Source organism: Podarcis liolepis (assembly GCF_965112155.1).
Source record: "Podarcis liolepis genome assembly, chromosome: 6".
Taxonomy (NCBI): domain Eukaryota; kingdom Metazoa; phylum Chordata; class Lepidosauria; order Squamata; family Lacertidae; genus Podarcis; species Podarcis liolepis.
The window spans coordinates 58,561,163-58,577,225 of NC_139559.1; the positions used below are offsets into that span (position 1 = coordinate 58,561,163).

At 41.8% G+C, this 16,063-nt stretch overlaps 1 protein-coding gene across 1 annotated transcript in view; it reads right to left on the bottom strand.

The window, feature by feature from the left end:
- PLPP3 (phospholipid phosphatase 3) overlaps nt 1-16,063 on the bottom strand; it is a 62,953-nt gene that overhangs the window by 22,279 nt on the left and 24,611 nt on the right. Inside the window, exon 2 of the mRNA XM_083510025.1 lies at nt 5,900-6,057. Within this exon, the coding sequence (XP_083366151.1) occupies nt 5,900-6,057 (158 nt within the window). The remainder of the gene's footprint in view (nt 1-5,899; nt 6,058-16,063) is intronic.

The following is a 16,063-nucleotide window of genomic DNA, read 5'->3' on the forward strand; positions in this document are numbered from 1 at the left end:
CCACCGCCAACCATGCTTCATTTTCAAGTTACTGTGAACCCCCCCCCCCAAACATCTAATAGGATGGGGAGATTTAAATAAGTTAAACACACTTCTCTCTGTTTTGTTTGCACTGGTTTTGACTCTACTAAGTGCAACTGGTTCTATTTTTGCTTTAAACAAACTTTTAAGATGCTATGCAAGTGCATGCAAAGAGAGACATGAGGAAGTAGGCTAACTTTCACTTTAACTAGGTCACTGGTTCAAATTTACGGTGGACTGGTAGTGCCTTTTCCTCTGCTAAGGTGAAATTCACCTCTTTAGAGAACAGAAAAGGCTCTGTATAATTGAGGAGATACATGTTTACGTAGAAACAAGTCCTACTATGTATAACAGGATACATTCCCATGTAAGCATGCATAGGATTTGTGTTCTTAAGTAGCAGAAGGTCACATGTCTCCTTTGTACAAGATTAGCTTTTCTTACAGGAGACAAAGTCGGGTATAGATGCCAATAGGGGACCAGGCATTGCTTATTTACTGAAACGTGCAGAGAGAAGGGCCATCAGTTACAAATGTGAGACTTTACTAGATGGCCAATAAGTAGAAGTTTGCATAGAAGTTTGCAGCCATGACTTGTGGATAACATGAGGTCCTGAAAGGTCAAAACAAGCCACATTTTCTAAAGTAAAAGAAATACAATGTGGGGTAAGATTTGGGAATATTTAGGGGAGGTCTGGAAAGCACAATTCCCTAAGGCAATTAGTATCTCAAGGGTCTTGTGCATTCATATCCTCCCATGTACTGATAGAGACAAAGGTCACAGCCTCTGGTATTTACTTAACAAGAACTTTGTGGGCCTTGCAAGCCCCATAAAACATGACCTAGACCTTTTGCTCTAGATGAGGGAGTCTATTGATGACACTATATAAAATAAAGGGTTAGCAGTGTGAAAATGATTGTCTTGCTTATTGCCCCCCAATGCCCTTATGCCAGCTATGGAGTGTTTGGAAAGCAAATACATCAAATTTAAAGGGGATAATTAGTACTCAGTGAATTTAGGGTGAATTCCAGTGGTGCTACAATAATCCTGGCATCTAAGTAATGCCTTCTGGGGGGTGGTGGGAAATATATGTACTGTATGTGCAGAATGAGAGTTAAAATCTCACCACTGGTCACCACTTTGTGGAAAACTGTTTTCCTAGATGGTATGGTATATATGGATTTAAACAGCTTTATAAACTGAAAATTGTTGGTGTTATGGAATAGAACAGGAATGAGGATGTTGTGCCCCTCCAGATGTTGCTGGACTACAACTCCCATCATCCCTGACCAATCCTGATTAGTGCTGATGGAAGTTGGAGTCCAAAAAACATATGGGGGGGGGACAGAAGTTCCCTACTTCTGATAGAGAGAAAGTGAACGTTTACGTCATGCGTGGTGTTTTCTTGTTGTTTCTAGGTCTGCATGTATGCCTGCATGATGTAGCAGCAATTTTACATGTATATTTATTGATATAATACTAAAAATACGACAAATTTTCCCTATCTTCTTCCATCATAAATAAAAAAATAAAAATTCTAAATCCATTTCTTTGCATGCTTGATAAGATTGGCAATCCTCCACAATAAAAGTGCTGTATTGTTTTGTATTTTCCATACTTGGTTGCTTTTGTTGGGAAAGCTGCAAATATGGCAGAGAATCAGCTATTTAACGTCAGAGTGGCCGGGGTTTTCTTTCTCTCCCCCACACCCCCACCCAGTTTTTAATTAGCCTGCCATTTTGTGTTAGAAAGTTGACAGATTATATAGTCAGCTGATTATGTTTCCAGCCACATTTTCAGCACTAATAATACACACCACTGGCTTGCTCCTGATCAGAAGCAGATTCTGCAAGGAGCCTAAATGACGGTATGTTAGGCAATAACATGGAAATGAAAAGCTTTTTCACTTTCATTTATGGCCTTTCTATAATGGGAAAGTTGCCCTGCAGGATAAAATTCCTTCTTGTTTATAGGTTTATTCATTTTCTCTTTGAATGCAAAAATAACTGGTTATTGGGGCTATTTAGTTAATCGAGCACTTAGTAGGAACAGACTTTGTTGACAAATAATGGCAGGAGGAAGTTTTAATAGCTGTGAAGCAAAGAAACCTAGAATGCATGTGGGGGTTGGGGAGTCACATAAAGGTTGGGGAGACCTAACACAATGGCTGGCCAACCCAAGCACACAAAACTCTTGGATGCTACAAACAAGGGTTTTGCTATACATTGCCCTCTGTCATTGTGTTTTATTTTGTTTTTATTTTATTTTTCATCACTTGAAGCAGCAGGAACTTTGCTTGTAGACAGAGGGAGAAATGAGTGGGGCTAGGCTAAGAGTCACAATGAAATGTATATGTGATCTGCATGTTAAAGTTATGTGACTGATGAAATTATTTTTCTTAACACGCCGGGCCTTGCGTATGGGCTTAGCCTGCTATGCAACTTAGCATTTTGAAGAATGTCCTCAAAGTCCTGAAGGAGAGAACCTACAACTGGCAGGAGTAGGCCGTGTTCAAACAAGAGAAGTTGTCAATTGAAATACTTGCTGGCATTTATTATTATTCCCACCCTTCATTTGGGAAGCTCAAAAATGGTCTCCTCTCTAGACGCTAACAAATCTGAGACCTGTTTAAAACAATTATTCTGCAAATAACAATAATTCTATAAGAATGTTATAATAATTTCCGGCATAAAAAGGAAATTCCAGTCATGAGAGAGTGTGCAGGAGGAACATGTGCCAGCCTTCCCCTCCCCAACATCCTTGCATGTGCCTGTCCCCTGCCCCCATTCTACCTGAGGTTCCTGCTTTCAGCAATAAGGTCTGAGGTGCGTCCAGCTCATCATGCAGGGCTCCCAGTCGCATTCAGCTGAACAAGTTTTCCATCCCATTTCTTACCTCACCCCTCAACACAGAAAGGTCACCAATGCAGGTGTTGTGGGGCAGGAACACTCTTACATTCCCAGAGCCAACTGTAATTCAGACCTTCATGGAAACTATGTGTAAACTCTTGGTTTACTTAGAAGTACAACCCATCTTCCCTTTGCCTAATTTCAAATGTAGTACCAAACCATGGTTTAGTGCTAGGAAAATAAACCTCAGGTTCAGCTGCTCCCTCTCCTCCTCTTCCCTCGTTACTTCCTGTTTTCAACAAACCATAGTTTGCCGATACAACCACACCGTAGCTTCGACTTGCCATGCAAACCAGGGTTTATTCCTAGTTTGTAGAGAAAATACAAATGAGAGTTTGTCAGGCTGGAGGTAACAACAAACCACAGTTTTCAGCCCAACACACAAACATAAGGTTCCTCTAGATTTGTTTTCTTAGCACCAAATCATAGTTTGGAGTCATATTTGAACTGAACTACTCAGTTCATAAAGTGGTCATCAATGCAATCATATGAGCAACCTCCATTCATAAGCCTGGGCTGAGAATATGCTTCCATTTACTGACAAAGAAATACCCAGTTGCCCCCTCTCCATAAAGCAGCATCTTTTTCAATAATGAGAAAATGTTTCAGAGATCCAAAGGAAAAGAACATGCAAACAGAATTATCTATCTTAATGCAAAGGATACTGGGAACACAGACATTGCCCCTTCCCTTCGGCCTCCCAAGTTTCAAATTTCCTTTCAAAATCTGCCTCCTTAGTAGATATCAGAACCTAATACTGTCTGCAAAACATTTCCAGGCAGTCAGTGGCTGGCTGCAAAGCAGAACATACTTCACAACCTAACATGAAATACGGGATATGTAAATACCACAAAGCGTACCAGAATGCAGACAATGTACACCAAATCCTTCAAGACGCTAAATTTTTGCCGAACAAGCACGTAGTTGCTGAGCTGGAAAATGTCTCCTACATTGGTTGTTCAATAAAATTTATGGGATTTGGCTTACTTGTATGGTTTTGGAAGGAACGTTTTGTCCCCAACTCGGAGTTTGTTTCTAGCGTACTTCTGGATTAGATAACTAATCATGCTCTTCATACAGTAGAGACTGCCTAACAACTGTTGTGTTCTCCAGATGTTGCACGCCACAACTCTGACTGTCCCTGACCATTGGTCCTGTTGGCTGGCACTGAAGGGAGCTGTAGTTCACAACATCTGTGCTGAAGAGCCCTCTTTAGATATTATGGCCCACACAGTTAATTTTAGGGACTGGGAGAGCAGGGTTAGGCCCCAGTAGCCTCATCCCTGCATTTCTAACTGCCTGGTACAGCCTTGTTGCCATTCAAACTGCCTGAACTATGGCACCTGGTGTATATGAATAGGCTCTTCACACAATTTACTGTCCTGATCATTCAAGCATTCTAAACTATGCACAGGGCCTACGCATGTAAGCAGGCTGCCTGCTTCAAACTTTCAGAGCAATGCATAGGCAGCAGCAAGGCCAAACCACCAGGGTCATGGCCAAGGCGGTAGTGGGAGCAAGCACAGCCTCCCCACTCACACCATGATAAGCATGTGATGTGTGCAGTGTTAGAAACTCAGATATATAAGCTAATCGCCAAATGGCACCTTAAGTCTGGGTTATGGTCGCCACAATGGTATGTCTAGGCGCCATTCTCCCCCCAGCAATGGTGTTCGTTACTATTATTGTGGTTCTTATTATTATCTCATTTCTACACCACTTTACATTTTAAAGAAAAAATCTCCATGCGGTTTACAACACATTGAAACATCAAAAAAACCCCAAACCACTACAGTGGTACCTCGGGTTACATACGCTTCAGGTTACATACACTTCAGGTTACAGACTCCGCTAACCCAGAAATCGTGTTTAAGGTTAGGAACTTTGCTTCAGGATGAGAACAGAAATCGTGCTCCGGCAGTGTGGCGGCAGTAGGAGGCCCCATTAGCTAAAGTAGTGCTTCAGGTTAAGAACAGTTTCAGGTTAAGTACGGACCTCCAGAACGAATTAAGTACTTAACCCGAGGTACCACTGTATAAAACAAATTCAAGCTTCCAGGAAAATATTTCATATCCTTCTTTAAGCGACATTTTGCTTTCCCTGTATTTATTTACATAATTTATAGAGCTGCCCCATAGCAGAAGAACTCTAGGAAGCCAATGTGGTGGGGTGGTTAGAGTGCTGGACTAGGACCTGGGTTCAAATCCCCCACTCAGTCATGAAGCTCACTGGGTGACCTTGGAGTCAGTCACACCCTCTTAACCTACCTCACAGGGTTGTTGTAGAGATTCACTGAGGAGGAGGTGTACCCTGTAGGTTGGGATATAAATACAATAAATGAGCTCTTCTTCTTACCTGCTTAAGAAAGCTGGAGGGCCCAGCCAAATGAAGATGTCAGTCGCCAAACTGGCATCCAGAGATCTCCATGTGCTTGCAATTTGCCTTTGCCAGTTACAAAATGCACCTGGCACCTGGCTAATTTCTATCACTGGATAATATCATAGCTTCTTGAATCAACTGATATACAGATTAATTTGGTCTGCAGTGTGATTTGAGTGGTAGCTATACTGAAAGCTATTTTGTCAAAGCCAGTGAATCCACAAGCCACTTCCTTCAAAAGTTTATCCTTGTCAATTCTGTATTATCAGCAGTGCACATGACCCTGATGGGGTAACATGTAGTGGGTTTAGGGAACTATTCCATAATAAGTTGTTTGAAGATTTCAGTTTAAGAGCTGCCACTTAAGGTATGATCTGGTTTGCGTTAATTCCACAAACACATCCACGTTTTTCAGTAACAAAGTATTTAGAACCACTAATGTTTGATTAGTCGACATCCTAACTTTTATTTATGAACAATCAATAAAACAAAAACAGAACAGAAAAAATAGGCATGTTGTTTGGTACTGGGTGTTTATTTTTATAGTACAGGGAACTGAAATAAAACCGCAGTCGTTTTGTCCTACTTACAGCAAGTATGGCTATAAGAATGCCTGCGGCACAAAGAACAGCATCGTTGATGGTCTCTCCACTTTTCAGAGGGTAGCGAATGCTTTCATCGTTACAGTAAAATCCCCGCTTATAGGGTGGGATTGTGCTTGTTTCGATTATCAGAAATGGCAGGCCAGCTAGAAGGAGAAAAGGAAGGGGAACAAAAGAAAAAGTGTGTGGTCAGAAACACAAGTAAGAATTAAACAAGGAGCTTCGTAATCATGATTATATCACACTGGGAAATACTATTTATTGGGACTTGCACTGGGAAATCCCATACAGATACTAGGGGTGGGGGTGGGGGGTTGCATAAACTTATTCAACACTGAACTATACTTTAGCCACCTCCCCTCCCCCAAAAGAAAAAGACATGCATTTAAAATCAGTCAAATTCACAAGATTCTCTGATTCAACTTGTTTAAAATGTCACAACCCTAAATCTCCCAAAGCAGATAGAGGACAGAGGCAAAGCACAATAATAGGAACACAGGATGAAACCAACTGCGCTCTTTGGTTCGATTACTTGTAACAAATTTCAAAGCCACATCATTATTTTTTAAAAAAGCTAAATTTCAATCACTGAAAATATTTTCAACCTGGAAGAAAACCGAAGGTAATTAAGGATTTGATATTATTTCTAGCTGCCTAATACTATATATGTTTCCATATAGCTGTTAATTGTGGTCTTGGTGCTTGTCATGCATGTATGTTTTGCACAGTGTCCTCTTAACATTGTCCTCATCAGAATGCTGCCCCATATTTTTTCCCCATTTACTATTAATGTAGAAAAGTATTTTTTTGAAAAAAAAAACTGTTGAAACACTAAATGCAAATTAAATTGGGGGGGGGACATAGGGGGTGGCATTTTGATTTTCTACAGGTGTCATTAGAACACTACACAAAGCAGCAGTGAGTCCACAATGAATTGGCAAGTGGAACGACCCTATGCAAAAAGTCAAATTTTAAAATATAACTTTACGTTTTCCTTTTTGCTGAACTGCAGCATACATAGTTAGTGAGATCATCTACTACTGGCACCTTCATAAAGGGAACTGATGCACTGCTGCCTTCACAAGCCTAGTCAAAAGCTTGAGTCATTGTACACAGAAGTGTGTGTTTTGCAACACTTTCATAAAATAGTGAATAAATGTGTCAAGAGGCATCAACAAACCTCTGATTTTGCAACTCAAAATTTAGCATATTTGTACATCCAGGCCATCCTCATTCCACTACCTAAAACCTGTTGGAACAGAGTCAATTTGGATACAGAATATGTTTTCTGAGCCAACAATATATGATATGAATAGCCTTTTTAGAAAAAAGAAAAAAGAAAAGAACCAAAATAAAATCCTTTGCATCCCAATAAAAAAATGCTGCCAAAAAGCTAACATTGCATGATGAGATCTGGTTTCACATCCACTAGAAGCAGCAGTTTAATAGTCAAACTTTGGGGATTAACCATACCATGGTTACGTGACTTATTGTTATTGCCCCAGTTCCTCTTTTTAATTGTTTTCATATGACAAGTCTGTAAAACACATGTTGCCTCAAACAATAAAACATATCTGAGAGCTAAATCGGGCTTTTTAAAAAAAGAAAAATAAAGAAATAGGGGACACGGGTTAAGGGGGAGGAAAGACAATAGTGTTCCTATAAATTATGTGAACTCTGGAATAATAAAGATTTGTTCCCCCCTTCATTCACCGAACAGCATGGGAGTAGTATTTCCACATTTCAATTATTTTCAGGACTGCCACCACCATAATACGAGCAAGACTTGACCAAGATTGTATATATTTTCTTTAAAAGCATACAGACATGGTTTTGAAAATGTGAGGGTTTTGTTTTTTTCTCCTGCAAACTTGTGGTTTAGTGGGATATTGCCAATTGAGTCTTGACATTTTTCCAGCACAACAGTAACCTCAGATTCCCTATTTTCATATGAGAAACATAAACATACCCTCAGGAGCCGAACGGATATTGCTCACAAAACCCGCGGCATGCCTAGACTCTGAGGACTGGGCTGGAGGCCATGCTTCACCAAGGTCACCGTCCAGGCCAGGGCACACATTGCCGTCAAAATGAGCACTGTGGTGTCAGAGCCCTTGCTAAGGTAGCCTTGTTTCCAAGGAAGATCTCTTGGAGCACAGATTGTTTTGAGGAATTGTGTCACCACCCACAACTTCTGGCACAAACCCCATCTTCTGGAAATGGTTGGCGCTGAGGTTCCAGCATGGGCTGGTGCCAATGGCCACCCTGAAAAGGGGTTTACAGAAGATACTACTAGAAATCTTAAGGGGGGGATGCCACAGATGAAAATCAAGGATGGAGGGGAGGGGAGGAAAGGAACAACAAAATGGAAATAGCTCTAGCTGCGCGACTGTTTACAGGAAAGGCTCCAGGCCTTAATTTCATTTACACCAAAATGGTAAATATGAAATGTCTGTGGCAGTTCAACACCTCATACTATAACCCACCTCAATCAGTTTCCCAGGCCAGCAACAACCTACTATGGTTGTACAGCGAGACATCAGGTTCTAGTCAGGCAAAAATCATTCACTCAGACTCACTGCCAACACTGCTGAAACCAAACTTCAACAAGACTTGACAGTGTTTCAGTATAAATGATGGTGTCAGTTTTTGTTGGGATAAAACAAAACAAAGTTCCAACAAGATTGGAAAAGATGGATTTCCCGGGCATTCTAGTTCCCCACTGGATTTGGTGGTTGAAATATCAGTCTCTGGGCTAAAGTTTAGTAATCTGAGTTTGGGAGAAATGTGACCCTGGATTTTTCAGCTGTAGCCATTTCAGAAGCTTATCTCTGAGACTTAATCTCTTTAGGCCGGTTCTGGGCATTATTCTCCACACATTTGTTTGGTGAGATTCAAATGTTGGGGTGCATAACCAGTGTGGGGTGCCTGCCTGCTTTATACCTGAAAGACCCCCTTGTGATTTACAGCCCTGCAGGATCCTCTATAGACAAGCTCAGCTAACTTGTGGGTGGTGGGCATGGGATGAGCAGACACGCCACACCTCTCTTCTAACAACTGTGGAGAGCTGGAGAGCTTTTAGGATGCTATAATTCCCAGCCTTTCTCCTCCATGAAAGATACAGATAAGAAGAGATGCTTGTTTAGTTTCCCAGTGTATCCCTTTGCCTCTGTAATGGCACAAGGAACCTGGGATAACTCTGGACCTTTTACATGCAAAAGTCCAAACAACAGCCCCATGGACCAGACCAGAGTCCCCCTGTCCAGTATCTTGCTTGCCACAGTGACCAACCAGACCAAGCTCAGGACATCCTCTGGGTATTCAGTGGATAAATGCCTTGGGACAAAAAGCTCCCATATAGCCACAATTGATAAACCCATGATTTCATTCCCTCCTGTAACTCCAATTCCAGTTTGGCCTCTTTCTGTGTTTCTAAAGTGTCTGCTCAAGTGCCGTTGGAGAGCCAGATTCTGCAGCATCTTGAATAAGGGTTGTAGGAAGGCTTTCCTGTTATAGTAAGGCAGTGTGAAAGGAAGTGGTACCTGCTCCATTTGTCTGTTTTTAACTATCTGACTCTTCTTTAGTACTTGAAGGACGTATCCAAATTTGCTTTAATCTGTAACTTTATGTGATTTTTAAAAACTCATATATATATATATATATATATATATATATATACACAATGATGCTGTTTTGTCCTTAATTGTATTATATGAGAGTTGAGTATTTTATTTCTCTTTATCTGGATGAAGGGCAGTCTGAAGCAGTCTTCACCAACCTGATGTCCTCCAGATGTGCTCCACACACTCTTGCCAGCTCTAGCAAGCACAGATACGCTGTCCAAAATAGCTGCAGTCCAAAATATCTGGAGATCGCCAGGTTGGTGAACGCTGGTTTAGAAGCATTTCCAATGAATCAATTAAGAAGTAGCTGGACTACACGGGTTGTGGGCACTAAGGAGTTCAGCTAGGCCCTGTAGGAGTTGCTTTTGCTGCAGCATACACTGGAGGAGGAAGGGAAGGAAAAGGAAAAGGATGCTGCTTTTCTTTGGAGGAAGTCAAAATGACTTTCTGACTCCTCGCGGCTGGTGTCCTATGCAAAGCTGCTTCGGTGGAGAGCTGACATTGCATTCTGCTTTACATTTTAATAAGGGCTACTGCAGCTGGGCTGGAACTTGGCAGGCTTTGAATGTTAAATGTAGAAGAAGCAACATTGTTTTATTAACATCTTCCTCAACAATCAATTAATTTTTCTTTACCTCCTAGGAAACCTAACAACCTCAGAGACACAGGAGGTGATTTAAAAGGTGGGGAGGGGGGCATTGACCGAGCAGCTTGCAATTGATAGGAAATCAAAGGCCTCTTGTGCTGAATTCAATGCTTTGAAACATTGAACCTTTGAAAACCTAAGAGTTGGGCAGATTTGGGGAGCGTGGAGGATATAAGACAGGATAAGCTTTCATTGGCCACCCATTGATAAAGTCATGTGGGATATGTTACTGTGGTGACCCAAACAGGCAGCTCTGATCTTCCCAGCTGAAGTTTCACCTTTGCACTAAATTAAACACAGTTGCCTCTCCCACTTTCAAGTTTCTTCTTTTTGTTTTGGAATGAAGCATTGAAGAAACAGCCTCTTCAGCCCCTTGTAGACATATTAAGACAGAAAGAAATACAGCCCAGGAAAACCACCTCAGCTAATTTTCAGTGACTGCTACCACTCTGCTGTGTGGTCTCTAAGCTTTGTTAACTAAGGGAGCAATCTTAATGCCATTTCTGGGGAAAGCAGGGCTTGTATCCTAAACTGGCCCATTTGGTGGAGAGGGGTCCCATATTTACACACCCTCTGAGTGACCCCAGGGCAGAGTTGGGGTAGATGTGCCCAGCATATAATTCATACATTGCTTTGTTTTACAATGAGTTAAACAGAAGAAAGAGTATTCCACTGAGGAAAAAATACTTTTGCATTATCTCTGTTTTCACCGTGAGGCAACTGACTGTACAGTAGGGCAGATGTGAGTACAACTCATCATTTAAAACAAGCATTGAGTGCTCTGCAACCAGTATGCAAAGTTGGTGGTTAAAATCACACAGAGTTCTTGCTTGTGCAAACATACCCAAGGTAATGCTCTCAATTTGGGTTGAGAAGCCAAGGGAACAAACCTCTGAAACCATTCTGCACTGTGCTCAACTCTGCATATAGACAAGATGGGAATCAAACAGAAATTCTTGGGGGGGGGTGTACATGTTTTGTAAAGCAAGGAACAATTTTGTCACACCTTGGTATAAAATCATAGAACTGTAGAGATGGAAGGGACCAAAATACTGTAAATCGTGAGGTCAAAAGGAAAGGAAATTCAGAGAAGTACAGATGGAAATAAGTACCCTATTAACAGTGGCCACTAATAAAAGAACAGACAACTTGGCACTGAGAACTCCATGACTGACCTTATGGTGTCTATCTGTGAACAAAGGAACTTCAAAGGAAAGCTGGCAATGTAAAACCATTGATTTACAATGCATCAAGAGAGTCAGTGCTATCCATTGTGGACTAAATTGACACAATGGATTTTTATCACACTACATGTGGCTACTGGCTCACCAAAGCCAGTATGTCTTTGTGTTGTCAACAACTGTATTTTGTGAACCATCACTGTTAATAAAGGTGATAATCACCATGTAATTTTCCTGCAACTCAGCAGCACTTCATGCTAGATTCTAACCAGTGCTCAGTATGTACTGACCATTCACCCTAGAGTTGAGCTAGAACTCAACGGAACTCGGTTCTGGCACCTCTCAGGTGGGCACCTGCCATTCTAAGAGAATGAGGGAGGCATTCATAGTGAGTTCCGGTACCTCTTTTTCTAGAAAAATAGCACTGTTCATAACCTTCTATGAAAAAAACAAGTTCTGCAGAAAACTACACTGGCCTTTATGAATTCACATACATCAGCAACTGGTGTGTGTCATGAGAAAATAGCTACCAAACTTATTGCACTGAGTACAGCTAAGGCTGAAAAAGTCTTAGTTGGTTGACTGTCCGGGCTCCTAAAACCATCACAATAAACTTACCATTGGTACCTTCACAGTTTGATATTTTTGCAGATTTGGCTCTTAAAATATGATGCTGCAGCCTAGGAATTTAAAATGAGAGTCTCAGCTCTGATCAGGGGTATCTAGCAGAAATCTGAACCAATGGTCTTTTGTTACAAAAATATTATTTTGGATGGCTTAAGCAACATTGCAGATTTTTTCACTCCAAGTACTCACTGCAGATGTTTGAGTGACGTGTAATTTGCAGCAAGAATAAGGACCTTGGGAGTACCTGAGCCTTATTTGCTCTATGGTGTTAACGAAATCAACTTCTTCTTATGGTTTTCCTTCCTACCTTTTTTTTGGGGGGGGGGCTGTTCTGTTTGGGCAAGCAAAGTGGACTACTAAGTAAGTGAAATGTTCTCAAGACAGGACATTAAGTCCCTATTTATGCACTTTTTATTAACATGCATGCTACAGTTTCAATTCTTGACATTCCAAGAAAATTGTGGTGCTTATATATTGAGAGAGAGACAGAGAGACACAGAGAGAGAGAGAGAGAGAGAGAGAGAGAGAGAGGGAGGGAGGGAGGGAGGGAGTCTTCATACACTGGAACAGAGGGGTATGGGTCCAAAGCAGCAATATGGCTGGGCATGTTAAATCCAGGCTCCTTTTCAAAAAAAGAAGCATGAAGGACCCTACATTTATTTCCATGCTAAGATGAGGGGATTTCTTTCTTGATTTTGTAATTATCCTACCAGTAAAGCCACAGTTTTTCACTGTTCTCCATGTTAGCTATGAATAGTTCGAAACTTGTTCAGGTAAACTGGGGAAGCCAATGGACAACTCCCATCAACCCAGCCAGCATGGCCAACCAGGAGAGAGGATGGAAGTCACAGTCCAACAAGATCTAAAGGGCACCATGCTGGCTACCCCCCAATGAAATGTTGTTTCCCCCACACCTACCCAGATTCCACTACCACCCAGGAGTCACTTGCTTTTTCATTAGCTTCCGACAAAGTCTTAACCCTAAGAATCCAAATAGAAACCCCAATCCAGCTCTCAGGAAGAACAACTAGCAGCTGTGGTTAGTTGTGTGCACTGTACATCCCCATAGCAACAAAAGATGCATCTTGCCAACTCAAGGGGCTCAGATGAACATCCAAATGACACCTGAATCCATACCTAAAAAGCACATGAGTTTTTCTTCTATGTACACATACATCTGCTCGTTGGATCAAGACAAAAGATGCTTAAAAGATCATTTCCTCTTAGACAGGCTATTTCATTTGGGGGCTTAGGAACAGAAGCTGCACATTTTTTATTTTATTTTTTTACAAAATGCTAACTCTAATCCTTTTCCCAACTCACAACAGTAACTTTTTACGCCTTGCAAACTCCTAGAGCTTCCAAAGACTTTCCCTAAGCTGCCCTCCCCACAAAGATACCAGAATATTGAAGAACGTTTCCTCATGGTTCACATCTTGAGAAGAGTGGAAGTAGCCTGAAAGCAATTAGGTGGAAAGCCAGTCTCTTGTCTGTTGGGTTTCCATGTCTGAGTCTCTACAGTAATGCCTCTTAAGGCAGGCTCATCCCATCCTGTTGTCGTACTTGTAACCCAGGGCAGGGAAACATTTACAAGCCTTGAATTGTCACCAAATAAAGGTTTCACGGAGTCTCCGGTAACTATTCCTTGCTATTCCTTGTATGTGCTTTTCAGAGATGCAGTTCCAATCTGGACCCTATTAATAAATCCTCAATGGAGCAGGCAGTAGCAGAGCTACAGTTCATTTGTTCTCTTGGGGCACAATGTGTATAGTGTTCGTTCACAAATAAAAATGGAGAAGTCCCAGCTTCCCTTTTCAGAGCTCTTGTAACAATGCAGTGCCCTGCTGTCAGGCAATGTGTGAATAAATTGGAGAAAAAAGGTTAAAGAAACCTAAGGGAATAGCAGCCTCTTTTTCTCACTTTCATTCCTTCCACCCCCCGCTCCCCTACTTTTGCACTTTATTGCGGTAGGTTTTCGACAAAGGCACCCCTGTTCTCTGAACTTTTTTTCTCCTTCAGGGCTTGGTGCCAAATAACGTTATTCCCCTTCACCAAGGTACTGCCATGAGAGTAGGCTGGTATGTTTGCCTGAAAATCGCAGGTTTTTCATGGAAATGGTTTTCGCTCAACAACTCCCTTTGTTAAAATAGACATGAAAAGGGAGAAGCGCTCGGATGAAATCTAATCATCAGAACTGGGAACATGGCACTGGGCAAATGCCACTGAGAGGAGCCCAAGTAGCGGCTTAAGTGGGTAGTGCACGATATAGCTCTCCGGGTTCATTAAAGTACGTGTGTGATCCCTTTCGCAGGCAGTAACATTCTGAAATTTCTCACGGCCTACCTTATAACACTGCCAACATTATAAACCTATCCGATATAGAGCAAGAACCGTAAATAACTTTACAACAAGAGCCCCAAGAGCTTAATCAAAGAACATTTTCCACATCACTGAATAAATTGGTTCAACTGATGCTGATCTGAAAGCTTCAGCAGTCCTCTCTTCCAAGACACTGAGCATCCTAAGATATACATGTGTGTGTGTGTGTGTGTGTGTGTGTGTGTGTGTGAGAGAGAGAGAGAGAGAGAGAGAGAGAGAGAGAGAGAAAGAGACCGACAGACTGAGAGATGGATGGATGGATGGATGGATGGATGGATGGATGGATGGATGACAGGTCACTGTCATCTATTTCTACTTCCCCACTCCCTAGCTAAGTTTAAAAGCTGTTTTGTAGAGGCGGATTTAGGGGAAGTTCCAGAGAGTCTCAGGAGCACCGCAGGGGAGCCACAGCTAAGTTATTGAATGGAAGGTGGGGGGGGGCGAGGACGCCGCTGCTGAATTTTAGTGTTGCACAGGGTGTCGCTGATATTTGAGACACCAAGGTCCGCCACTGTTGCTTTACTTCAGAATATATATACACATGCATATTTAGTTCTCCGAGTGCAACCCAGGAAACTAGTCCCTTTTTAAATCCTGCCAAAGTGAGCTTTTTGTCACTCTTCAATATGCTTCCCCCCCTTTTTTTTAAGCCTGGCAAACTTCACAAACCGAGCAGGGGTCTCTCTCTCTCTCTGGCAGAAGTTCATTAGCTGCCTATGTCTTTCCATGGGTGGCTCGTAATTAAGCGTAGAGTCTGCTGCCAGATTCTAATCTTCAAAGGGAACACCAATGAAAGCAGCTGCTCATAGATTCACAGGTAGATAAGTTTTGACATTTATGGAAGCAGCCTGCCCAACACCATATACTCGCCCCATATACTCAACACCATATACTCGCACCATATACTCAAAACCACAGCTCGCCCCTATACACGAAGCCAAGCCAGAGCACAACTAAGTGCAGTACAGCCATCTTCTCAGAAAAACTCTTCACAAGCTCAAGAGGTCAAGACACGAAAGCTTTAGCAACTAATCCACACCTAATGACCCACCTAAGTGGTACTCAGAATATCACTCAAGAAATCACTCAAGATATCCCTCAAGTAATTAAGGAACAAAAGAAGAAAAGGCACACTAACCTGGGAACTTCCTCTCTGCCCAGAACGTCTGAGGCTATACACCACACCCCCTCAACAGTATTTATAGGAACTCAAACACTGAGATCCTGCTCTGTTCCAGTAACAAGAAGCCGAAAGCACCAGCCTGAAGATGACGAGTGAGACCTCGTCGAAACGTCGCCTAGACACCCCAACTCTTACACGGGAAGACACCCGAAGACACCAAAACCTGCATATATATATATATATATATATATATATATATATATGAATTCCTAGTGCTCCACAGGGATATATACTACACCATCTGAGATTTTGAGACACCCGAGTAAGCAAATATTTTTGCTTCAGTGTGATATATCTTTGGATACGATCAATCTATGGTATATCCCAATGAAATGACTAATCGGATGGATGGCAATTGCTACATTTGTTCTCTGTGGACTAAGAACATAAGAAAAGCCCTACTAGATCTGACTAAAGATCTGTCTAACCAAGCACCCTGATTTCCAAATGGGTCTGGAAAAGCCACTAAACCAGACATGATGGCAAAGAAACGAGAAGCGTCCTAGATCAGGG